Genomic DNA, 27,360 nt, shown 5'->3' with positions numbered 1-27,360 from the left:
AAGTAACCAAGGCTAGTGTGCATCCATGTGGGCAATAGGAAGGTTATTGTCTGCTATAACTGGGTTGCTGTGTGTTTTCAACAGTCCTCTCTGCTCCACTAGCTTGCTGTTAGATGTGACCATCTGGAATAAATGTTGTGTGTTCTACAATTCCCTTCGTGCGTGTGCTGCAGTTTTAACACCTGATTACTGTGCAGGGGATTTTGCCGATGGTTGTGTTCAAAGCTAGCTTTAAGAGCCTAAAGGTAGGTTGGTTGGAGTGCATTATTACCTTCCTATTGGCCTCTTCGCTTGTTATTACTGAGTAATTGCTGTTCCTGCAGAACTATAACGCACCCCAGATTGGAAGGGATTGTTGGCAGGACTGATCTTCCATGAAATGCCATTGCAGATTAATGAGTCGGAAGCCGAAGGCAGCATTTATTGCCTCCATGGGGAAAAAAGAATAAGAAAGTTATTGGTGCCTGTAGAGCAAAACTGGGAAGCTAGAAGCGTCAATCGGCCACAGCTAATCAGTGGAAAATTCTCTGCAAAAATCAGTCCTTTCCAAGAAAGAGTAAGACCTAAACAGCAGGTAACGTTTTAGACCTGTGACAAATCAGGATGATCTCACATCTATTAAGAAAGTGAATTGCTAGCTCAGTGATACAGAAATGCCATTTGGATTGCCAGTGTTTTATGATACAATTTATAGTGTAAAATTAAAAAGAAAATGTGCTGAATGTTCTACATTGAGCAACATTTATTTTACTGTATGATCTGGGCAACTGGCAGAGCAAGAGGTGTCACTTGGATAGTGTAACTGTGGGATCTGAGTTCCTGTCATGTGTTTATCACCCAGCAGATGTCTGAGACTGCTGTAAGCCCTTCCAATTTTAATACCAAATGAGAACTTTGCTAAAATCAGGGTAAAGAAAAATGGATTTGATGATACTTTGTATAAGTGATGACAACAAAGCCTACCCTAACCTTACCTGTTACATTTTTCAGTAATTTGCATTGAACACTTTTAGTGTGCTATCACAAGATCTAAGACTTCTCTTTCAAGTGCTTTGCTTAACCAAATAACTGTGCATACATGTCCTGGTTCTGCTGAAACAGCACTTGGTGTGCGATGCATGTAGTGTACATGCAGAGGCTGCGAAAAAAAAATCCCTTCAGAACAGTGGAGACATTCTGGATGGTAAACAGACAAATTTTGTAGAGCTTGGTTAGCTTGTTAATGCAGACCTCAATCACCCTCCATTATTATGTGATTATTTTACACAGGAAGCTGCATGAATCATACACAGTGTTCAGAAATGATACATGCTGTCATGCAGTGTTTGACATGTTTTAGGGAGCTCTTAATTAATATGGATATTTCTACTTCTCAGGACAGCATCTTGGGATGCAAAAGTAGCTCAAAGAAGTGTATGTACTTTATTTGCCTAAATAAACGTATGCTTTTACCAAAACTTTTAACAGCCTTTATTTAAATTTTGTTTTAACATGCACTTGCAATTTTGATGTAATGAGGCTGATTGTAATTTGCATAGATATTCCATGTGATGAGTGTAAGGCTGATATCATTTTAAACCATTGACATTTAAACCATGTCTTCTGTTGAAAGGTTCTTATCGTTTTACCTAAGAATTTGTGGTGAAATATCTATTAACGTTATGGATGAGCACTACAGCAGGGGTGCACAAATCTGACCCTCCAGGTTTTGTAGGTAAAATTCAATAATGAACTGATTAAGACCTGGAAAGAAGTTAAATAGAATCAACTAAGTCATTTAGGGTACAGGGGTAACAAAGACCAGGAGGGGACGGTCTCCCTTTGCATAACAGTTTGATCCATTCCTCGTTTTACCATGAGTTTAAAAAGACACACCTGAGCTTGTTACCCTATACAAACTGTGGCTATTTAAGCTCATAGTAAAACCTGGAATGGGTGAAACTGCTATGCAGTGGGAGTCTTATTTCCATCCCCGGCCTTCAGGCCCTCAAGCACTGGAATTGTGCACCTCTGATCTACAAGTCTGAAAGATGATGTTATTGTTTTGAAGCAATCTGAATCTGAAAGGAATGAAAGATTTATAAATCTAGCTGGTTTGTTTTATATATTTACAATTGCATTGTCTCCGCTTTGTAGAAACTGAAGGTCTCTACACTAAGGACGGTCTTTACAACTGAGTAGCCTTTTTATAAATATGTGACTATTAATATGTTGCTTTTGTCATGATATTACTCTTTGTAAATGGACCTGCTGTTTTGAAATACGCTGTAGACAGAGATAAGCTTGCACATTTGTATCTGAACAGTACATACCGCATGCGAGTCATTAAACCAACAAAAGCATTTCTGGTCTATATTTGTACATGTTCTGGGAGTTAAAAATAGATGAAAAAAATACTCTCTTCAGACAAAACATGTTATTTTACAAAAGTACTATAGTGGAGGTTTGTTCTGTAATTGGTAGACACTATTGCTCTAACTATGAGTTGGTCTGTTGTCTTTTTTCAGTGAAACATTGCAACATACAGTATTGACATACATGTACGAGTTTGAACTATAGGCAGCGGTTCTCTGAGCAGTTGGTTTGTTTTTTTTAGTATATTTATAAAAGGGAATACTGGGAACACAGCAATGCAAATACAACGACTCTTGTGAGACCAGACAAGTTCTAAATTTCACACACAAAGATTTTTTTGTTTTTGTTAAACCATATAAAATACACGTAGATTTGTGATGCATCTTTTGATACAAGCAATACATCTAGATAACTGCAGTAAATTGACCTACAGTGGTTTTTAAATGATGAAAGTGTGTGTGCCTCTTTAAACTCAAGTGTGTGCTGTCTAGTGGATGTTTTTAATGTTTTTCCAAATTGGATTACTGCAAATAAATGCTGGGTTATTGAATGTGACAGAAAGTGATTATTTCATCAAACTCTAATTTAAACCGTACAGTTGTTAGTGCTGGTGCATTGGGAGCTTTTACACAGTGCTATATCACAAACCGCTTAAACTAACCGGTAGCCTAAAATTTTTTTTTTGGTTTCCTATTCATGCAGGTTGCAGTCAAGCTTTACTGCAAATTAAATGCCGTCCTGTTGTCTCCAGCTCACCCTTGGAAATCAGAGGCCACCTACCCCACCATAGCTCTGTACCATGCCTTCAGAAAACAGGGACACACTGTGTCAACAGCACTGCTGCACTGAAGAGACCACCTGCACAAAAACCCCAGGGTAGGTCCGAAATGAGAAGTAGTGCTCATGATTAACTGTGGAGCTTCAATACAAGGGGCCTAAAAGAAGGGGAGGCCAATACTAGAACCCCCTTGGAATACATTAAGCTACCTTAGAAGACATTATGCTGTTATGAACCAACTAATGGTATCGCCAAATGGCAAGATTCCAAGTTTAGCTGGCACCTGCTGGCATTTGACTTGGATCCATGTATGGCCAAGCTTTAGGTGATATTTTATATTATGTTATACAGGAATGCAGCTATTATAATTGGTGCCAACTTCAAATGTGCGTATTTGAAAGTATGACTTAAGTTACTGAGAAATTGTTTATGGGTAAAGTAGAAGGCGGCCCATTTTAAATAATAAAAGGTGCATGTTTCTGATGCCTGTTGTATTATATGGGAATAGCAGTCAAGTGCATCGTGCTTAGTGCACCAATATCACAGCTGCTGCTGTTGAGTCTGCTCTGCTGTGTAATTTGCTTTAGAGGAGTCCTGTCTTCTACTTCTGTTCCAGTAGTATAGTTGGTAAGAAACTAACCGTATGGTTTGCCTGTTTGAGGAACAGGTAGTGTCGTCTCACACATGGCTTCAGATTAGTGTCCTTGCACCCATCAACCACAGTCTTACTCGTTACCAGGACAGCAATGCTTCTGGTTTCAAGGAGAAGCCACGGTTAGGTTGCATTCCTGTTAAACATTAGGCACCTGTATTTAATGTACCTAGATATTATTTTTGTAATGGGTAGTGGCATTAGGTGATTTGTACTAACTTGCCTTTAGGAATTTCAGAATATGCTTTTCATGTGAGATACGCAGCATTTCATTATTTTGAGTAGTTTGAATACAGGTTTAAATCACATCAAATGCTGTTGACTGTGTTTGACTGTTTGACTGTGAATGTGTAATTCAAGGAAGTACACATTTCTCCCTGGCGGCAGGTTCACATATTAGAATAAGATAATTACTCAGAACTGTAGACATGCAAGGTGTTGTCACTTTTCTTTTTTTTGCCGCATAAACTTCTGCAAAATTGTAAACATGTTACCATGGGTTATTGCTTTCGTAAATCTGAAATCATGAAAGAAACTGGGAACCCCACCCCCTTCCCCAAACAAAACGACAAAAACCACCCCTGCAGTGCCTTGATAACTCATACAGTCCATTTTAGAAAACCCTGTACAATGCTGCTGCTTTTACATCAAGACAGCAAAATGATGAGCTGCTACTGCATGTTTTTACTTTTTATCGTGGGCTCAGTGCAGCCCAAAGAGGAAGGAAACTGTTGAACGAGAACCTAAATGGTTATTCTCACTTGTGTGCACAAGTTCCTGAAAAAGACTCATTACGTTTACATCTTCTTGTTCAACTTCTAAAGCAGTTCTGAAGTCTACAGTAATTTTAACTGGCATCTTTTATCACAACACCCCTTCCTAGCACTGAGGGGACTTCTGCGGAGCACATATGAGCACATATGATGGTGACATCGTATACAATTTTTTTTTTTTTTTTTTTTTAAACCACACGCTACTTACGTTCATCCTGTTTAGCAATAAGGAAGTGGTAGTTTACAGACAAGTGCATTTTTCTAACCTTAAACACCCATTGCCGTTTTTTTTTTTTTTTTTAAATCTTTAAAAAGTTATTTGAAATGGGTGTCCTTTAAGGAGGTGGTAGTCTAAACCATGGAAGACTCTTCCCTTGGGTGATGTAAGCCGTGCAGGAGAGCAGCAATGAAGACCTTGCCTCGGTCGTAAAGGCTGATCAACGCTGTGTTCTCTTCCTAGTGCCCCCTAAGCCTGTTCATCTTCAGACCCGTGGTCTGGACAGACGACCCAGGGCAATCCCACCGGCACCGTCCAGACCTCTGCCTGCAGACCCGCATCCCAAGCCAGGCAAGAACTGCGTCTCTGCGTGGAAGGAGGACACAGAATCGCCCAACAGTGTGTGCTTGCTGATTGAGAAGTTCGAAAGCTCCAGGTACAGGTGACTTTTTCTTTTTTTTTTGTATTCAGTAACATTTGTATGATTTTATGATTGAGGTTATAGCACAGTATTAGAATGTTGTAATTAGAATGTTCCATGCAGAGACAGCGAAACAGAAAATAATTGGGAACACCACCCTTAGAAAATTTTACTATGGTTATTTTGCACAGTAATTTTGTAGTTTTTCCATGCTTTTCCTATCATTGTAATATACATTTACCATAGTTTACCGTCAGTTACCATGTTTATTAATGCTTTACAATACCTCTCTTTGCTTTACAATGCTTACCTATGCTTTGCCTTGCTTTCACTGTGCTTTATTACACTTTACTATGGGAAACCTTTGACTGCTAAGATCTGTCTAAATGAAACCACAGTAAAGTCATGGCATAAACTGCTAGTAATGGCTTACTTAAAATATATTTTCAGCTGTTACTGTGTAGATCAAAACTTCAGTAGTTAAGTCAGTCAGAGACTGAACGTTTCAACATCGATACTGTATAGTGGTGTCAAATATTCTGCATAATTACAGGGCAGCTAAGTTATTACATGCAGTTAAACTGAAGATGGTGTTTTCTGTATGGGGCGTTTTTTTGGTTGTTATGCATTTTCCATAGCACACAAAAATAGAGGTAATTTACAGCAGAATGAAGTGACATCACAGTGACATCATCATCATGTGATTACTGCATGAAACTCTTTTAGCATCACTATAAACCTGATACAACTGGAGTTATCGATACAATTTATCCCTATTTAGTAGATAGCTAAAATATCAGGAACGACTTATAGCGTTTACCTTAATAGTACACAATCTCTCTTTAGGGAGTGAAAACATGTTTTTGATTTGTAGTTTGACTGAGCACCTTTGATGAAGCATTTACTCAGTAGTGAGAAATAATTTCCATGTTTGCTTTTGAAGGGTGTAGTTACCTAATGTGGTTATTGTCTTTTGCAGAATACCCATTCTTGGAGTCTATAGGAGAAGCCAGCTTCATCTGTCTCTTAGCATGGATCCTGCCCAGGAACCAGCAGAGTGTTCAGACTCTGAACCTCCAGGTTCCAGTGACTGTTCAACCACAGAAAACCTTGCGCTCCCCGTCTCTGAAATGATGTCCGACGATACCGAACTCTCAAACTTAAGTGCGCTGCGGATTGACGATATCAGCTCATGCAATTTAAAGACCACTGGGGACTGTCCTGCTGTGAACGGGGCTGCCGGGTCCAGCCAGCTCAATGACAATCAGGACTCCATGTTGGAACAAAACGGAAATGGCAAGGTACCCAACAGAGACAGTGGGATCGATAGCCCTTCATGTAACGTGGATGGAGAGGTGTTTTCAAATGAGGAGGCCATCGATGAGGAGAAGAAGGATGAGAGTGTCGCTGAGAGCGAAGCAGACACAGGGACGGTGAATGAAGCGAAGGAGAGTTCTGTTTCGTCCATGGAACACAAGAGGGACTCGACACAAGACGAGGAGGATAGCGATATGGACGAGGGCAGCAGCGAAGAACACGAGACAGCAGAAGTGCCAAAAACAGAACAGCCAGACACGGCCAAGGTAAGCCCAGGTGTGGCTGCCATTAGCCAATTGGCAATCCATTGCCATTTTCTCTATTCAAGGCTTTTGTTAAACCATTGCTGTTTTTGATACAGGAGGTCACATGGCAAAATCCCAAGTAGCCAAATAGCTTGTGGCCTCAGCTAAATACGACAAATCAACCAGAAGAGAACAGTGATGGTTTAAAATGATAAGAATTCTAATAATAATCGGATGCTGTGCCTAGAATATTTGAGGTATTTTGAGGATGTGGCAGATGAGAAAATATTTACCATAACGTCAAGCGAATCCCACGCAACTGCTGATAACACATACACATATAGAAATGATCAGTGACCTATTCCATGTGAACACACAAAGAGAATTAACTTGCATGTTACTTGCACATATTTATAACGGTACACACCATGGTCCAGGGCCAGTATTAAATAATAAACGGTGCATGTTATCCATGGAAAATGATGGTAAACGCTCCTCCGCTCTTGTTTATGCTGGTGATGTTTATTTGCATACTATCTGTGAAGGCCCTGCTACAGTACTAGGTGTTGACTGTGGTGTTTTAAACTCACTTCTGTGCTGGTTAGTTGTAAGGCTCTGGTATCATACGAGTAAGTGGTGGTTCATGGCCAAGTCTATTTCAGCCCTTGGAAAGGACTGCTGTGTGGTGTCTTGTAAATCTGGCTTAGAAGCCCATTTATTGGAATGCAATTACCGATACTTAACCTTTTGATACCATGGCAACCTTTTTTCCGTTATTATTTGATAATGATCGTTGGGTCAGTGGGGAGTCCTATCAGGACATCATCCTAATAGTCCAGCAATTGCGCGTGTTTGAAGAGTATGCCAACCTGCACTATGGCTAAGTTTACCTGTAAAATGTGTAAAGTTATCATTTTCCTATCTGAAGTACACGATAGTTACTGAACTGTAACATATGGTGTTTTAAGGCTATCGCCCCTTCCCGTGAAATTAGGTCAACACCGACTATAACAAAACCAATGGAAAGGCAAGGTACTGCCTTTTAGGACACTCACTGAAAACCAGATTGTTACCTACCAAAATGGTGAATTATCTGACTTCATTTATACGTTTCAGACAGTAGTATATTTTTTTTTTGCCCCAATCTGTCAGCATACACAGGGATGGTGTTCCAATGATGGGTGGATCTGTTACAATCTCACAGTAGTGTCTGTTGATTTTACAATGCCATTGAGATATGTAACTGTATTTCTGATATGATCTGTCTACCTTTGCTCTTTATATTTCCCTTTGAACTCTCCCCCACCCAGAATTTCCTTTTACCACCAGCTTCTTCAAGCTAAACAAATACCAGCAGACGTACTGCATCCTCCCCAGTCTGTCGCTGCCCGCTGCCCGGCACTTTTAATCTCCTTCAACGCACTCCTCCCAAACTCAGCCCACATTTTTCCATCTGTTCAGAAATTCAGATCAAGAAAGGTTATCTGTGTTCAGAGTATAGGTTGTTTGTGCATTCAGTAGATTTTCTTTTTCCATCGTCCATCGTCGACACTCCCAGATCTGCCCTGTGTATTTTCTGGGTGATTTTTGTTTGCCAGAGCAGAGCTGTATGTGGAGTTGAACTTCTTTTCATTCAAGTCACCCTTCGTGGTTTATATTCCCACTATCACTCAGCAATGTTAGTTTTGAAAGGTTTTTTTCCCCCCAGGCTTTGTCTGACTACTTCAATCACAGTAATCTGTCAGCCATGCTAATAAAACAGTTAGGCATTCAACAGTTTAATAATTTGTATTTATTTGCAGCAGAATATAAGATTATAGGATAAGATCTTGAAACAAATGTAATTAATACTACAGTACTTTTTAACTTTTTGATGCTAACATTCACAATACAGTAACAGCAACTGTACTGCACTTGTGTTTTCACTGGAGGTTTCAGTTGGGTCTCCAGTGGTCAGACTAAGTGACTTGGATTGAAAAAAGTGGATGCTATGAAAGCAGATATGTTTTTCAGAAATGAAAAATGTTGATCACTCTTCTTTTTAGAATGTTCAACGTTTAGAATAGTTTGCTGACAACATTCCATGTGCAGGTGTGACTAATACATTCCAAGGGGTTCATGACCTAGTGATTGTACAGGGTGTGAGTATGCATTTTTGCTCTGGCTGGGTGAGGTTATGTTTTTTGGAGAAACCTCTCACATGCCTCACCTCTGCCCTTGAGGGGCCAGCCTCATAAGGGTTCAGTCTTCATGCCCAGCCAACATATTGAAAGGTGATCATTGCATGGTTGTTTAATGATGTGAACTGCTACCATCAGAATAATTTCAAACTCTATCCACCAGAGTTTAATGGCTAGTGGATTAGCCCTCTGTTTAATTACATTGTAGGCGCCATATAGATGCTGCTGGATGAGATTATATAAATGGGTATTGATTGCTTTGTTTATTTTATTGGTACTGTAGCTTGGCCAGGGAGGAAGAGGATGTGGTGTAGCTTCTTACATCAATTACACGGAAGTCAGCATAGGTTTTGGTTTTACAGTTTTGGCTTAATAGAGTCATACAGGCAGCCCTCCTAACTCCTAAAACTTTTGAGTGAAACTCATGTGTGTATCTATTTGAAACCAGGGTAAATACTGAAAAGCAGGTTCTATGAAGTGGCTGCTGTGAAATGTTTCACCTCTCGAGAGCATCATCATTGTTCATCCCTTTACGATAAGAACAAACATTGTCTTACATGTGACAGCATGCCCATATATTTGTAGTATATTATTTCCAATTGAAATCCAGTGAGGATGTCATCCAACCATGCAACTGGCAATCCTTAATATAGCAACAGTCTTATTCCAGTAATCATTTATATGTGTTTTTTTTTTTATATTTAAACATACTATATGGAAAAAGACTTCCCCTGTGAGTTGCTGAAATGTTTAAAAGTCACAGTGACTCTAAGTTTGACAATAATGTTGCTTGGACCCTGCAGTCCTCGCAGTCAAACCTGGAATTACTCAAACATTAAAACATTTAGAGCTGTGTGCTACCCCTCTCGTTGTTTGAACAGAATGCACCGTGCAGGTTTGCAAAATGACTGCTTTACAGTTTTGCTAATAGATTCTGTTTAATTTCCTAGTGCACAGAGCCACAGAAATTGTTCAACATTGCAAGGGAACTCCTGCAGACAGAGGAAGCTTACGTGAAGAGACTCCACTTACTGGATCAGGTAATTCTTTAATACGGTTTCACGTTTCTTCTATTGGGTAGCTAGGCTGCGTTTAACTGGCAAAGCTTGAGCATTGAAGTTGAAGTGACAGAAAACTGAATTTGGATGCTGGGTTCGTTTTCTGTGACACACATGCAAGTTGATCTCTGACGACTGTGCCTCTTCTTTTGACTGCCCCTAATACCCTGCAAGCAAGCTGGTAGATTCAATATTTCACAATAATCCCTGGATAAACTAGATTGAAGTCAGTGACCTTCTGATCGAGGGATCAGGGTCAGTGTGGTTCATTATCAATAACCAGCTACTGTACACACAGGACTAACAGTGCATGCAATATGCATGTTGGTTGTTTTTACATCTATTTGAAGAAATCCTTTCAATATAATTTGTTTTGCAACCACTACAATAAAGTTAACTGCAAGGTCATTCTATAAATCTATAATACAACTTGCACAAATTGGCTCTGGGTTTATGTTTGATCAAGTGACACAATATATTAGTTTAGATACAAACTCAGTATCCTTTTGTGTTTTTTAATTATTCACAGTATTAATTAATACATAAATCATTAATGCTTTGGGATACAAACAACTAGCAAGACTCAATATGAATTTAATAGATTGCCTTTTTTCCTTTGACTTTTGTTAAATTGCTAAAGCCGTCCCATATACTTTAAATTATGGATGTAAATAACATCTACTGAAAAGGATTATATCTTTAAGAGAGTACTTAGTCATAATTTTGAGCTGCCTTGTAAATAGCAAGCTTGAATGCTCTTAACTACAGCCTTGGTTCGGTGTACTAATTCAATTTTATTACAAATGCGATGGATCAGCAGTTTAAATCCCAGTTTATTCTGGTTTGGCCTTGATTTCTGATCAAATGAAAAACATATACTGTAGCTTCAAGGAAAAAGTTGTGGGATGCTTTGAAGGAAACCCCTCCTTAAGAAACGGAGAGATGTGGACTCTCCTGTATCAGTGTTTGGCCCATGGGCACTCATTGTTAATTCTTCCTCAGTTTTGCATATAAGATCTTTCTTTGTGATGTTATGCACATGCAAGCAGTTAAAGGAGGTTGTGTGTGTGTGTGTTTTTTGATTTTTATTTGTAGGTATTTTGCACTAAGTTAACAGAGGCTGGGATTCCACAAGATGTGATCACCGGAATCTTCTCCAACATCACTTCTATCGATCGGTTCCACGAGCAGTTTCTCCTTCCTGAGCTCAAAACTCGAATCATGGAGGAGTGGTGAGTGCAGGGTAATGGAAACAGTCTGCGGCAGCAGAAGACTGCTCTCTCTCTGTCTCGCCACAGAATAACCTCTTATCCCTTTAGACACGTGCTTCTTTTTAAGAAGTACACCGGTATGAAGGAGCATTCTGTATTTCAAACTTAGAAATACCACAAAGCCGTTTAAAAGAAAAGATATGGAATTTAATGCAGACTTTGAAGTTTATACGTTTTTCTGGCCCCGTTTTTATTAACATAAATATTATCCCTTGAATGTATTTGCGGCAGAAACTTGCATACTGTAGCGCAACACGTTTTCCATCAGCATAGAGGGCAACTGGGTTCAATTCTCTTGGAGGTAACCTGATTCACATCTTAAGCCGTCAAGGCAAACCGGTATGAAGGAGCTCTCTGCTCACAGGTATCTTCACAACTTAGCATATACAGCATGAAAGCCGTTTCAAACTAAAATACACAAAACATATGAATTTAGGAAGTTTATGTCACGTATTTCTGTACCCCAGTTTTTATTGTTAGGATAAAATATTATCCCTTGAAGTTATACCGGCAGTGAAACGTGGCATACTGTTAGCGCAACATCGCATGTTCCTTAGCACTACCTCTTCACATGTCTTGAGGTCTGAGTGTTTATCCCCTGGTGACACTAAGTTACCGTTTTATCTGCAAATAGTTTTACTTTGTGTGTGTGTGGGGGGGGGGGGGGGGGGGGGGGGGGGGGGGGTGTGGGGGGGGGACGACACTAATGTATCATTTGTTTTTGTCACGTGTGATGCCAGTGGTCTCTTAAGATTATACTTCTTGGTATAACTGAAATGCAATCAAGGCTTTTAAAGGTGTCGTTCTTAATGTTCCAAAGGAGATTATCATTGATTCATTGCTAAGAGAAATTATGCATTTCTTTGTTTCTGTTGCATTCCATTTATGATTGATTATTTGCTTTATGACCTTGCTATATTCACAATAGTTTAGAAAGCTGTTAGTAACTGTCATTTGTTTGAATGAATTTGACATTCAATTAATTTAGTCGAGTGCAATTATATTTTCCCTTTCCTGAATATTTTAATATAGTGAGGCGTGCTCTGCCTGTACACATGTCTTCATTATTAAATATTCTGAAGATATAGAACTCATTAAAACAACCATATTAAAATTCCCCAAAACTGTATTCTCAAATGTGACCTCTCAGTGTGCAACTTCCATCTGAAGTTAAGCACATTGCTTTTAAGAAGGACTGATCCAACTGGTGATGAGTTCAGTGTCAAGCATAGGATTTCTAGTGATTATGAATCCTTTTCATGTTTCTTCAGGAACACAAATCCTCGAATAGGAGACATTCTGCAGAAGCTGGCTCCTTTCTTGAAGATGTATGGGGAATACGTGAAAAACTTCGACAGAGCCATGGACCTGGTGAATACATGGACGCAAAGATCATCTCAGTTCAAGAGTGTGGTTCAGAATATACAGGTAAGCAGGGAGACCTGTTCTTTGCACAGACCACCGCTGCAAACTAAATTATTTACTAACTGAGCTCGCTTCACCTACATGTGTTCAGTTTTTTCTATATGGTTTCAATAGCTGTACAGTGCATTCATTTAAACTACTGACCTGTGAACAGTACCGTATGACTACCAAGGTTAATCTCACCCTGTTCTCTTGATGATAATTGTGAGCCAATTTCAGTGGCTAATCCTTGTTCATTGGAGTTTAGCTTTTCTCCTTTTGTCTTGAAATAGGAGCCACCTTATTGGAACAATTCGGGAACACAACAAACCTGTTTTAATTTGCATGAGCCGTTAATGCCCATGAGAGTCGACAGATCACATGACTAACAGCGTGTGCTTTATTTGCATCATTCTGTTGATTAACAGTTGAGCTATTGTCCCTCCTGTGGGTTTTACCAAATAAAGACTGACTAGCTCAGTTTTGTTAGGTTGCATTTTCTTTCACATGACAGGGAGGCACATAAAGGGTTAATGCCAGTTGCTGGATCTTGTAAAGTCTATCAGAAAATAATGGGAGCTGATGGCTTTCAGCTTCATTTCCTTTTCATGGTTGTTCTCCAAGGGAACACATCTGCAAATTATGGTATGGAGTGTTTGAAGCATGTCTATTAGGAACCATCTGGAAAGCTGTATTTAGGAACTGATGAGCCCAAAAACATGGTATGTTGATGGCCACAAGAGAATGGAGTTAAGAACTATTAGTGGCTGATAAAGACAGGACAACTGACACATTGCAGATTGTAATGTCAGTGTATGCAAGTCGGAGCAGGGAGTACGATCCCAGTATTATCCCACACCTCCTGTTTCAAATGTGACAATGATGACCAGCCCTACTTTAGTACCAGCAATACAAAGACCACCCCATCACAAAGTCAGGACGAGGTCTCTAAAACTGGGTTGACCTGCATGAGAACAAGGAATGCCATGCAAATTGTCAGCAGTGCTGTTGTGAAGGGAATTATTTAAAAAAAGTATTAAATACAAGTTCCGCCCTATTTGTACATTGTTAGCTCAGTTTTGCCTGGAGGCAAAGATTAGCAGTGACATATCCCAATAAATGTACTAAGAACATAAATATAATATTCATAAATATAGAGTCATGCAACAGTCTAGAATACACTTTGGAAAGCTGGTGTGTCCTCCTCTCTGATTCAATTTAGATCTGGCCTTTTTCATATGAATATTACATGCAAAACTTGATGCTCTGCCGAGTTGAATACTGTGCCAGCTATCTCTGCTCAGACCGCTGTGTTCTTGCTCATGGCTCCAACAGAAACAGGAAGTGTGTGGGAACCTGACCTTGCAGCATCACATGCTAGAGCCGGTGCAGCGCCTCCCCCGCTACGTGCTGCTTCTGAAGGACTACCTGAAGAAACTGCCCCAGGATGCACTGGACAGGAAGGATGCTGAAAGTAAGAGACACCCTTGAGTTTTCATTGCAGACACCATGCAGCTGTGTGTGCAGGTCAGGACTCGACTTGTTCGTAACTCCCACATTATTTCCTGGGTGGCCTATAATTGAAGCCATCGTTGGATGTACTCGAGAAGTTCTACTTGTGAAGTTTGACAAGTTACCATAAATAACCTTGACAGTGGAATGCTATCTTGACATATGGGACATAACCTTAAATTTGAGGAGACATGTACTTACACTGAAGGCTTTGTGCATGTGATTGTAATTATGGTAAAGTTTCTGTTCTGTCAAGTATACATTTGCATTTCAATTGCCATCTTTACAAGCCCTTGTAAAAGTAAATGGTGTTTGACATTGCAAAACTATCCATCCTTTAACCTTTAGTGCAATAATAATGTTTCCCCCTCAAAGCTCCAAAAGGTGTTTATTTTTACTATTTATATGATTTGAAGCATTCTTAACCAGTGCAATAACATCTGTGTCATGCAAGACTTTGCAAAGCCTCCCAAACTGCCAATTAACATCCTCTCTGTCCACGCTGGTCCTGGCCATGTGTAATTATCCTATTTGCTTTTACAAGGCTTTGCTTGTTGAGCTACCCCATTTACTTCTTATTCACACTCATCGTTACAGATCTACCCATTCTTTGAGAATGGCAAGGCTTCTCTGTCATTTCTTTTGCTGTGCTTTTTAAAGCCAGGCTGTCCTGCTGGTTTGTCCAGTTTTACACTCAGGTATTGCTTGCTGTCTTTTTCTTTCATGCTTCTATGCTATAAAGTTGTGAACATCAGTAAACTGACCAGTTACATCTCCAACTCTGCTGGTCACTACTCTTCATTTCCAACTTCTTTCCTAAATGTGCTGGTTAGGCGTTTCTCTGGGGCAGTATTTTTAGTGCAATTTCTAAAATCCTCAGGTTTCTTTTCACATGACTGCTTCAGTAGCATTTGTTTCCTGCACTTCCCCATTCTCTTGTTATGCTTCCCCTCCCCTTTCACATGGAGGTCATGTTTAGTTTCCCCAGTGAAAACCAACTGCCTGTCTTCTCTGCACAATCCACTGTTGAACAAAATAAGTGTACCTTGAAATCTCTTTCAGTTTTGATGGAAGCTTATTCTTTACTTCTCTATCAGTCCCCACTGTATGTATAGTACATATAGTCTCCCATATTGATCCACTGACAATTCCAGCAACAGCATTGCATTTATTCGATCTCTGTAGTTTGCAATGCCTGTTGTCTGCATTTACTGTAACCCAGTGTTCCATCAGGTGACAAAAAAAAAAACAAAGAGGTATTAATATGTTTATTTATAAGTTTTGAGGTTTTCTTTTGTGGTCAGTGAGCTACTGCTAACCTCATGTATTCTGTAGCTAACTCATCTGTGCTGAGTTAACTACACCATATTTCATGGGTGTGGAACTCATAAGCTAAATGATCAGTATTTACCTGATTTCAGATTTTCAGATTATATTCTGCAACACAATTAGGAAGATGCATTAAAAATGGACTTCATTTGGACGTGAATTGTTTTACTACTGTGAAGGCAAGCTCATTTCCTGAGAGCATGCTGATGTTTTAATGAGACTGTGCAATCTATACATGCCAGTATATGTGTGGGGGGGGGGGGGGTGTCTGCCAGTTGTGGTGGTCTTGTACTGGCTTGGGCAGGCATGCTTTAAATAATGGCAGATGTGTTTCATTTATTTGTTTATTTTTCATGGAATCAGTGGGGTTTTGTATTGGGTTCCAAGGACGATTTACGTTTTATTTTTTTTTTCTAATTATAGAGTCACTGGAGCTCATCTCAACAGCAGCCAACCACTCAAACGCAGCTATTCGAAAGATGGTAAGCTGGAAAATAGAACTGTTGGTTCAGCATGGTTTTCTTAGCCAGAGTTCCCCATGTGTTTTTTGTCCTTGTTTGGGTATCCAGAAATCCTTATAGGGATATTTTAGATTATTTACTTATTTATTTTCCTTCCTTCCACTAAATTCATAAACCTTTTTCTCAAAAGGATTTTTTTTTAGTTCAGACTGGACCCATCACTTTACTGTCTTTGTGCAATGTTCACTTTCTCTCTCTGTATTGAACATGTAGTTCCTCAGTGTACACATGAAGAGAGAGACTTGACCAATAAGCGTGTTTTCACAGTATAAATGACAGGCGTTCCTTTAGCACACTGACATGCTGCAGACAGTTTACAATTCAGGAAGTAACCACTGTTTCCTGTTTGAACAATAAGCTGGATAGTTCTTGCCTTTTATATATAGGGCAGTAGCTTTTCACTTATAGTGTGTTACGCTGTAATACAATTAAACATGTACAGTATATGATTTAGTAAAAATAAAAAATGTCAAGCACTGCAATGCAAGTTATCTTCCCTTACCATGAATGTTACAATTACAATCTCCAGATTATTGTCATTATTTTATACCGTTGCTAACCGTATGTCTTGATGCTAGACTTTTTGTTTTTGTTTTTGTTTTCACTGTAAAGTCACTGTGGTCAGGACTGTTTTTTTTTCTAGACCAAAGAAGAATAAGCAGCTTCGGCTTTGTCTTGTTGAAGAATAAACAGCATCAAGAATTACTCAGATAATATTCAGAGTCAGCGGAAACCACGTGCACGTAATAGTTGCTCCTCATCATAAGAGTCTGATGTTTGTGCTGTCTGTCTGTGTTCAGGAGAAGATGCACAAACTGCTGGAAGTGTACGAAAGACTGGGGGGTGAAGAGGACATTGTAAATCCTGCCAACGAACTTATCAAAGAGGGCCATATCCAGAAACTGTCTGCTAAAAACGGAACAGCTCAAGATAGGTATTTATTCCTGGTAAGTCTTTCTTTTTAATGCATTCTTGTGGGGGGTTTGGATTTGAAAGGAGCTTATTTACGATATGGAAGTAAAACACTTGCAAATGAAAATATATGTTTTTAAATTTTTTTTATTTTTTTTTGTATTGTTTAATGACACGATCATAAAACAATAAATGGCTTGCAACAACAGAGATGCAGGGGTGGAAATACGGCTCCCTTTGTACAGCAGTTTGATCCCTGGTTGGTTTTACTATCAGTTCAATAAGACACACCTGAGCTTGTACCGGTACCTATGTTCTGTAGCTAATCAAGCATTTATTAAAACCTGGAATGGTTGAAACTGCTGTACAATAGGAGTCTTATTTCCATCCCTTGTGATGACATACCTGTTTACAAGAGATGCAGAACAATTGCAGTGCTTTACCTCCCTACAGTAATAAAAATATACCTGTGCTTCCACCTTGAAAGAGTACGTCACACACACACCTTTTCTGGGAGGCTGACTATTGTGTCTGATTGTTGTAAACTGGTGCACCTGATGGATTGCAGAAGGAACTCCCATGAGAAAGAGGGTTTTGTCTTAAAACTCTGAGGAGCTGAGTCGAAGAACACTTTACCTCTAGGGTGCAGCCCAGCTTTTATTCCTTTTACTTTAAAACATAAGGTTGACATCACTTGCCTTTTTGAGATACAAAAAACATAAAGGATAGTCCTGCTGTGTATTCTTTACAGGCACTCCCAGGGCTGAAGTGGCTTAAAACCCTTCAAATCACCTCCTCCCTCATCACACTGATCTATTGCATTTCTACCTGCCTGGAGAGGAACACTCTGCCACTCCCCACATAACTGTTACTGTACGCCAGGTTTCGCAGGCTCTACTTCCAGCCTGTGAACTTGGATTTTGTCCATACAGGAGACTAATTAAATCATTTGCTAGGCTTTTAGTATAAATTATTCTCATAACACACAATGATTTTCTGGTGGGCAGCATTTCCATGGTTAGTCATAGGCAGTCATAAGAAGTACACAAAGTACGTGACAATTGTTAAGATACATGTAAGTAGATCTCTCTCTAATGTCGGGTGTTTTCATTTCCTGACAAATACGACGGAATATAACTACCTTCATATAAAAGATCCTGCTTGTTAAGCACTTCATCTGTCTGAACAGGCCAGAGGCATTTTACCTGCATGTAATAACATGGTGTCTTTTATAAAAATATAAATATATATATATTTAGAAAGAGCTAGGTGCTTCTGTTTGCAATTTTACAAACCAAACCGTTAAGTGTTATCATTTTGATTTATTTGTAGTTCAACAACATGGTGCTGTACTGTGTGCCAAAACTGCGGCTAATGGGTCAGAAATTCAGCGTGAGGCAGAAGATTGACATCGCAGGCATGCAGGTCTGTAACACAATGCAGGCACACTGATCTCGTTCTCCCCTTCACTCGGGTGCTTTTGTAAACAGTGTCTTCTTTTCAGGTGCAAGAAAATGCCAAGCAAAATTTGACTCACACATTTGCAATAATTGGAAAACAAAGGTCTTTGGAATTGCAAGCCAGGTATGTGTGTTCCATAAAATACAGTTAAGAGCTTAGTAGATATGATGTGATCCATTGAAAGTAGGGCACACCTTTCAGTTTCTGTTGCACTGGATACAGTATCTGGTTTGAGTCACTGCTGTAATAGTATAGTATTGCAATAATAAGATTACTCTTTCTATGTCTTTAACAGTTTGATTTGACCTTTTTTTTCTGTTTCTTTTTCTAGGCCCATAAATGTGGTTTAATATTCTGATAAATAGTCAGGGGAAAAGAACATTTTATATAAAACACCCTGATGTGTTTCAACATATCTGATCTTTTTCATCTTGTGATTCATACATGGATCCAAATGCTTTCTTTGAAGTCAGTATGAAGCAAGAGACTTTACTGAAAAGTGCTGCTTTCATCATTATGTCATTATTTATGTATTTGGTTTTCTTTTCCAGAACTGAGGATGAAAAGAAGGATTGGATTCAGGTAATAATAATAATCTTTATTTTTTTATAGTGCCTTTCATAGTGGACCACCATCACAAACCGCTTTACAAGATATGAGACTAGGTTGTGTGAACTATGCATCAGATAATTACAGGAATGTCTCACACGAAAGACAGAGCACAAGGAGGTTAAGTGACTTGCTCAAGGTCACACAGCAAGTCAGTGAGTGAGCCGGGATTTGAACCAGGGACCTCTTGTTTACAAGCCCTTTTCTTTAACCACTGGACCACACAGCCTCCTCTAATGGTCATTTAATTTCCCTACAAATGTAACCTTTTAGCTCTCTGTACTGAACTAAAGTAAAAAAATCAGTATTTTAGTTTCCATGAAAATGATTTCCAGAGTGTAGAAATAAAAACTAAATTGATATAAAGGCAGAAAAAATAAGAGGTTTCTTTAGAACAACTATGTGAATCTTTGGTAGGTGAAAGGATTGTTGTCTTGTGTTTCTGACAATAGGAGCTTCCCTTTCTCTGTGTGTCTGAAAGGCACAAAAAGGACCGCAGACATTGACGTCTACACGAAAGGGGACAGCTTCACCCCCCCCCCCCCCCCCATACTTTTACTGTGCTGTGAAGTCTTTCTTTGTTTGATTTCCTCGGTCTGGGGCCATGAAGGGGTTGTCTGCTTGGCTTTGCATGAGCCTGGCCTCTAGCAGAAATGTATCCTATCACAGTGTCATGAATATTCATTGACCCAAACTCGCAGAGATTCAGTTTGTATGCACTTGTGTGCTTGCTCACGTTAAGGACATTTGTGACTGGAGAAATGGAAAACTTTGTTTTCAACTTTATTTATCCATGTGTCTACCCCTCTACATATGTATGTTTCAATCAAGTTGAAAGTGGAAGATTGTGGTCCATCAGATCACAATAGCACTGTAAAAGGGTTAAAGCACATGCCATAGATGATCTGATGTGTCTTTACCCTTATCCAACAGGTTATCCTGGCTACCATTGAGAAGCACAAACAGAACAGTGAGACCTTTAACAAGGCTTTCAACAGCTCGTTCTCCCGAGACGAGGATCACCCCTCCGACTCGCCTGTAAGTATTACAGGGTTCCCCCTTCCTGCCCTGCTCCCTGTGCGATTACAGTGGGGTTTCTACCAGGCACACAACTCTCTTTGTAATTCTGAACTACCAGATTACACAGCTCAGACAGAAAATGAGGTTAGAACTTTAAAAACAAAATCGCAAAACAAATATAGATAGATAGATTGATTGATTGATTGATTTTTTACATCATACTTTCAGGATCATAAGAGTTAAACCAGTTATTAATCTGTGCGTGTTGAGTTGTAAAACTCAGAATGCCCTGACATTATCAGGGCTGCTGCTTTATGAAAATGTATGTGGTAATTACCGTAACTATTCTCTACTCGGCAGCCCTTGGGCTGTTTAATTGGGCAGGGTTTGATAAGTAGCCAGCATTCTGCTGGTCTGTCGGTGTTGGAATATCTCAGACCTACAGAACACACACACACACACAAATTTACCTTGATAATTACTACTGTGTGGTTAAACATAGCACATTGCATGACAAGAAAATTAAGTGGTGGCGAACGGCACGCTACAGTATTAATTAGAAACTGATTTACCAGTGAGGCAGCTAAGAATAAGGACTAAGTGCGTTCTAGAAGTTTATTAAAACATCAGTTATTCAAACAACTAGACATTGAAGTCAACTGAATGACAAAACATATATTACAAAATGGAGGAGCGTTGTACGTAGACACAGCATTAATTCATTAATTCATTAGGAAAGACACAGGTCTGTCACACTGTTTATGTAACTTTCAGATCTGTATTTCTAAGTCGACTACAGTACATACTGGAAGTGCAATACTGCAGTAGACAGTAGATGGAGAGCTACTGCCATCTAGTGTTGAACAAGACAAAATAACTGAACAGAGCATGTTGTATTGTCACTTATTAAACTAAAGTTTTTTTTTTCATCTGTAGAAAATTATTTTTCTGAATTATTTTGTTTAAAATGAAAAAGAAAACCTTTCTTTGTTATAAACATTGTGAATGCAAAATAAATTTTTTCCTGTTTTCGAGTTTCTTTTCCATGACGTTGGTCTAAAAATAGCTGTTTTTGTGAAGATTCCCCAGGGAGAATGGCCAATGTCGTCCTGTTTCCGACATCAGGACTGGATTTAAAAGCGCATCCTGTTAGCTTTGTTACAAAGTAATATTTAATGTTTTACAGAATGTTGGCTTTTTTTCAATGGATTCACTCGATGGAAACACCTCTACTGGTGGGGTATGTGTTGCACTTTATATCTGAAATGTGTGTACATTTTTTTGTACAGTAAAATAAATATAAAATGAAATATAATGTCCATATTTGTAGATGGATTCTTGCAAGAAACATCCCAAATCAAAGAGGGAAAAAGAGAAGCAAACCTGCAAAGGCTGCAACGAAAGCTTTAATTCCATAACAAAAAGACGTCATCACTGCAAAGCATGTGGAGCGGTAAGTGTCTTGAGATAGGAAAGCATGCATGCTTTCACACAAATCCTACTGCGTGATAAATGGATCAAAGATGCAAAAAGATTAAGAAGTAAAGCTAGCAGAGCCCTCTTCTGGAGTCAACAGATCTGCACCTGGAAGCACTGAAGAATGTTACTGGGCTGGCAGAGTGATCGTAACCTGTCTATGACCAACAGTCATTAACATGCAGATCTTTTAAGCTTCTGTGTTCGTGGGATTTGGTTTGCATTCTGGATTCCAGGAACAGTGCATGAGGACAGATTTTGGTTGGAGTTAATTTATTGTTTTTAAATATGATGATTGTTTATACTGAAAGCACAGAGATTTTTTAAGTCGGTTCTCTTTTATTAGTTTCACTTCAAATGCATTTATGTCTGTGGCAGGCCATCTGTGCAAAATGCTCCGAGTTCAAACCGCTGCGGGTGTGTAACGAGTGTTTCGATTCTCCACTGGCACTGCCTTCCAGCCCAGGACTTGAAACCACAGGGGACCAGAAGAAAAAAGCAGCCGTCGAGGTGACAACTCTAATTAATATTATTATTATTATAAATAAATTATTATTAAAATAAATCTGTCCGCTTGGTTTTGGAGTATTCATGCTTTTTGGAGGTTGTTGAGATCACACAAACATGCCTGTGGGTCAGCGCTTTCCCCCTTTAGAAGGTCCCACCCCCGTATGTCAAACTAGCAGACATTCTGATATGTTAATATCTGTCACTGTGACTTATTGCACTGGTATGCCCATGCATAATCAGGTAATAAACTGCTATTAGCTGCTTAGGAAAGTACGGCAGACATGCAACGTAATCATCTCTATGAATGTGTAACTTGCAGCACTATAAAACACATTTGCTATCGCATATAACCAACATGTAATTTGTAACACTTGTTGTTCTTTATCTGCAGAAATAAAGAACGTGATCATACGCATGGCACTGTAGCTCTGTTCTTTACTCACAACATGTTGAACTTCATGTAAATGAGCTGGAACCATTTCAGTTGTTAAGTGTGAATATATGCATGCAGAATATAAAAATGTAGTCTAAATAGCGATGTAGCCGATTGTGACTTCTAGGTACCTGTATTGTAGGCAATGTAGGTGTTGGTAAAGTCTATTTATGCAGCTCATCAAACGTTTTTGTCAGTCCTAAAAGTAACAACAAGTAATAATGTTTCATCACTTGTTTTCAGTCCACTGCATTGCAATGTCAATGTAGCAATCCTATTATTTGAATATCTCCTAAATGAGCAAGCCTGTGCCACTGTAAGACTATTAACACTGTACCTAATACAAGCGCAGACTGACAGCTGACACGGTGCACCAGGTACATTCTTATGCACGCTGACAAGGTCACATTTTGCTCTGTTTACAGGGCTGGAGTGTGCGATGGGTAATACAAACAGTTTCTAACAGACACTAAATCAAACGTGGTCATTTATTCAGTTTACAGCATACAAGCCAATAAATGTCACTAATTGACTGGCACATTTGGAACTAATTAATCAGAAAGACGCCCTTGAACCCTTGTCATTGTTAGGCAGGGCTGATGCACACTGGAGCAACAGATTAAGGAAGCTATTAAAATGAGTAACATTAAGAGTAAAGTGCAAAGGCACATTCTCAGAGAGGAATTCAATTATTTTATTTGCATAAACTGAGCGGTTTCTTTCTAGTTTCATGCTGTTCCAATTATTTTATTCCTTTTACAACATTTGCCTTTGTACTAACTTCAATTTCAATTGGGCTGACCAGCTGTGCTGGACCTGCTAATTCCCCATTTCCTTTATTACGATATCAAAGGGACTGACTAAAGTGCTGTTGAGAGACAGCTGGTCCTAATAGAAGTGTACTGTAAGTTTATTATAGCGTTTAAGGTTTGTAATCAAAATGCTGGCATAAATAATGTTCTTTTAGTCAGAGCTGGAATGGAGTCCCCTGCACATCAAAACGCACTTTCGATCTGATCCACAAAACCACAAGAGGGCACTGTCTAGCACAGAGCAACCGCGCGCCCCTGCAAACCAAAAAATAATATTTTAAAGAAGAGTTCCGCCCTGCTTTTCTACATTTTAAGAAGCAGTCCGCAGAAGCGTAGACTATTCATCATTAGGTACCTTTTTTTTCTCCTTTAACAGAAACAGAATTCGTTAGCAGCAGAAAACAGCCTCCTGTGCAGCAGCCTTCATTTCCAGGAGAAGGGGAAGACCTGGCACAAAGCTTGGGTCTCCATTACCAGAAACGAGCCACTGGTGTTGTACCTGCTACCAAGCAGCCAGGTAAGAAAGACCTCCCGTCCTGAATACGCCTGCCCATCTCTGTATCGGGCACAAGGCCTTGGAGAATTACAAATCCTGTCTAAGATGTCACGGCTTAGAAATTTATAAGACCGGACTGCCAGTTTGAAAGGCAGGTTGGCTGGATTGACATGACTTGATAAACTGCAAATGTGTTTACAGCAGACAGTGTGCTTTAGAGTTACGAGAGGTAGTTACAGAAATATTTTTGTATTACAAGTAAAACCCAATTTTGATGTACCTACAGTAACTAATTGTCTAACCATCTGTCAATTGTAACATGGAATGAGTCGTTAGTAATTTATCACGATCACTCCGTACGTTTTGACTGAGACGAATGCAATTGTTTTGAATGATTATTCATAACTTTTGGGCATGATTTAATGCAGAACTATGCAACATATTTTTTCTAGTGTAATGGAAATGTTATTGTTCGTTTTTGCAAGCCCCGTTGTGAGAGAATAAAAGAAAATTACCAACAAAAAACAAAAAATAATAGTTTTTTCTAAAAATAGTAAAAACAATTATTGTTGTTATTTCAAAGGAGGCACAAGACTATAAGCTGCTCTTAATTAATAATGCAGATGGGTTTGGGTGTTTGGCTAATTAAATTATTGTATTTTTAATTGCCACACAAGATTTAAAAAGATCTAAAAATAAATACTATAATGAGCTTATTAACTATAAATGAAGATTTACAAATATCAACTGAATTAGCCAGATTTGCAGCAGGAGTTCAATATCTCGTTCCAGAACAAGTAGTGAAACGAAGTCAATGGCTTGACTGGGGCCTAAACAGCATTTGAATTAAAATACAGTAAACCCTTTCATATGTAACAGATTTATCCCAAAATTAGACGCCATGAATTTTAGTGATGTAGGACAAACAGTAAAGCTGTTGCATATACATTATATAGAGCACCTTGCTCAACTACCAAAATGGACATTGCAGAATTAGTTAGTTCAAATGAGTGGCTTGGAAATAACATTGCTAAATAACCAAATGCCTGTGCCTGTGTCTGCTTTCTAGTCTTTCTGTCTTTACAGCGGACTGGGATTAAAATTGAATTATTGCATCGCTGTTTATATTGCAGCTTTAACAAAGTAGGAGATAATAAAAATTGCGACAAAGATAATTGCAATTATGTTCTGTTAATACTGTAATAATGATGGTAGTATAATTACAGTTGAATCCTAGGCATAGATGACAAGGATTTGAGATTTTAAGTTGACTTTTCTTAAGAGACACCCCAGTGCTAGCCAACCTGTAGATATCTGTCTGGATTGCTCAGTGTTATATATTAACCTATGTTAACCTTTTTATTTTAATACTTGGCATTTGCTTTCTCAAACTCGTTCTGTTTCAGGAGGTTCGAATGCCACGTGCCATTCTGCTGCCCGGCTATGAAATCAGCTTGGCAACAGAGAAGCTTGATATGAAGCACGTTTTCAAGCTCAGCCAATCCCAGCACAGCATATTGTTCAGCGCAGAGGAGGAGGAGCTCCAATGCAAATGGATCGAGATCCTTTCTAAAGCAGTCAAAGGGGAGTCGGGGCAGGAAGACCTCTGCAGCAAAACTGAAGCGAAGAACAGCCTTTAATCAACAGCCAGCGTGCTGCTTGTGGGCTTCCAATAGTGTGTAATGTACACGCATTACTTGAATTCACTTTTACCATGGCACTTTTATTTTTTTTAGAGGACAGATCTCATTATTCCCCCATGTTAATATCTGCGTGTGTGTTTTCATCACTGTTTTCAGCCTCCTTAAAAGAAAATTGCTGTTCAGTTTCATCAGTCTGGTAACATGTTTTCTTAAATCTGGAAACAGTTTGTGAACTGGTGAGATATCTTCTCATAAATACGTTGTGCACACGTTTTGGTGCAGCATTAACTGCATCTGCAGCTGCGAAGGTGTATCTTTTATTCATTTGTATTCAGTATTGGTTGTAAATGTGACCTTTCCTTGTCTGTTCTATGGCTATTCTGTGCGGGATGTATAGTATTTTCATTTGCTGAACAAAAGCTACTTTTTAAGTTAAGAGTTGTGAAAGCTTGTGGCTGGCCACTGACATTTCTCCTGTCCATCCTTTGTGCTTTCGCACTGCAACGCTGCTTGTGCATTTTAAGTGATGTAATTAATTTACTTTTTACTATTGCTAATTGGACTACATCTGCCATTTTTGTGATTAAATAAACATAGCAAGATGACGTACTGTAGGCAGGAACATGTACAATACCTAAGAATTCAATAGAGGGAAAAAAAAGTTTCTGCCTGCATGTTTATTTGACATATTTATGTACTGTGCATTTTAATGAACACATTTAATTTTCATCATCAACTACATTTTGATGTGTGGACAGATTTTATATTGCTAACTGGGACCATGCACACGAACAACAACATAAGCAAAACATTAATAAAAACAATGCATATGGTTCACTTTTGGCGGTTTTTGGTATGTAAATTTGTCTTGGTCAGGATGGGATTAATTCATCAAAATATGAATCAATGCTCACACCTCTTTCTTAGGAACCACATACTTTAGGTTTTTCCTCATGTTAGAAAGAGCCTTGTCTCTCCCAGATGTGGTTTCTGGTGGTCTGTAAAATTCCAAACCGAATTAGCTACCAATTTACCACCCATTTGAAGTCTTTCCTCTGGAAACCTAGTAGCCATAGATTAAGCAAATGCAATCAGTTTTGGTTTCATAGTTTTATTTGTATTTAGCCTAGAAATTGGATTTCAACTCAAACTTATTATCCATGAAGCTTTTGTGAAGATTGGATAACAACATGTTTTGAGTTTCAAACAGAGAAGATCAATTCGTCTTGATTCAGTCATCGACAGTCCAATCAGCAGAGAAGTCAGGTAATCTTTGAATTGATTACTGTAAAGAATTGTAGGTCTTAGATAATTAACAATTAAGAGCACTGGAAGGTAAGCCTCCCCATCAAGCAGATAAGTGACCAGCCTGAAACAAACATGAGAATACCATATACAGTTGCATTGTAAGACTGTTTTCCATAGTTTTATAGATTGCAGTAAAAACAAAGTGGTTAGCACTGATCTTGGGCTGCCTGGTGTTACTTTAGGTAGAGTGCAAGTCATTGATGTTAAACTTTCCTTTTGCTGTTGGGTTTTGTTGTTTTTTTTTTCTCATGAAGGGAATGTTCTGTCTCTTGTGCTGGTGATGACAGCATGATTTATAATATTAGATGCAGGTGATGCAACTTATTTTCTCTCACCTTCAATACCAGTGAATAAAAATAAGGCTTCTATTCTTAAGCTGTGTTTTCATCATCAAATGAGGTTTGTGTACTGCAGTGTATCGTGCATAAAACACTGCATCTAAAAAATGTAATTTCAAATTGAAAGTACAGCTCATTCAAGGCTATACTGTAAAGGAGCAAAGCATGTTTTTTTTTTCCCCAAAAAATTTTTCAAAATTTGCATGTTGATTTATTTGTATGTTTTTATGTTTATGAGCAAGCATGCTGTGCACATACTGTGTTCTACAATGAAAGACAAAGTGATAAATGAGTTCAACTGCCCAGAAA

The 27,360-nt window shown here is 38.9% G+C and overlaps 1 protein-coding gene across 4 annotated transcripts in view; it reads left to right on the top strand.

The window, feature by feature from the left end:
* The window catches only part of LOC121328727 (FYVE, RhoGEF and PH domain-containing protein 3-like), a 55,593-nt gene extending 29,351 nt beyond the window's left edge, over positions 1-26,242 (top strand). For 3 of the 4 annotated variants that reach the window (XM_041273726.1, XM_041273729.1, XM_041273728.1), the window contains exons 2-19: positions 3,058-3,231; positions 5,019-5,217; positions 6,176-6,779; positions 9,889-9,978; positions 11,092-11,228; positions 12,539-12,695; positions 14,007-14,145; positions 15,936-15,994; positions 16,834-16,980; positions 18,278-18,370; positions 18,450-18,529; positions 18,958-18,988; positions 19,949-20,053; positions 21,222-21,275; positions 21,366-21,488; positions 21,890-22,021; positions 23,643-23,783; positions 25,169-26,242. In XM_041273726.1, coding sequence (XP_041129660.1) covers positions 3,058-3,231; positions 5,019-5,217; positions 6,176-6,779; positions 9,889-9,978; positions 11,092-11,228; positions 12,539-12,695; positions 14,007-14,145; positions 15,936-15,994; positions 16,834-16,980; positions 18,278-18,370; positions 18,450-18,529; positions 18,958-18,988; positions 19,949-20,053; positions 21,222-21,275; positions 21,366-21,488; positions 21,890-22,021; positions 23,643-23,783; positions 25,169-25,402 — 2,699 coding nt within the window. In that variant the 3' untranslated portion in view covers positions 25,403-26,242. The remainder of the gene's footprint in view (positions 1-3,057; positions 3,232-5,018; positions 5,218-6,175; positions 6,780-9,888; positions 9,979-11,091; positions 11,229-12,538; positions 12,696-14,006; positions 14,146-15,935; positions 15,995-16,833; positions 16,981-18,277; positions 18,371-18,449; positions 18,530-18,957; positions 18,989-19,948; positions 20,054-21,221; positions 21,276-21,365; positions 21,489-21,889; positions 22,022-23,642; positions 23,784-25,168) is intronic. The other variant, XM_041273727.1, reaches the window with a different exon arrangement.
* Positions 26,243-27,360: the final 1,118 nt, after the last annotated feature.

Source organism: Polyodon spathula, chromosome 16 (assembly GCF_017654505.1).
Source record: "Polyodon spathula isolate WHYD16114869_AA chromosome 16, ASM1765450v1, whole genome shotgun sequence".
Taxonomy (NCBI): Eukaryota; Metazoa; Chordata; class Actinopteri; order Acipenseriformes; family Polyodontidae; genus Polyodon; species Polyodon spathula.
The sequence above is the reverse complement of the archived record's forward strand: the minus strand, read 5'-3'. Positions and strand labels throughout refer to the sequence as shown.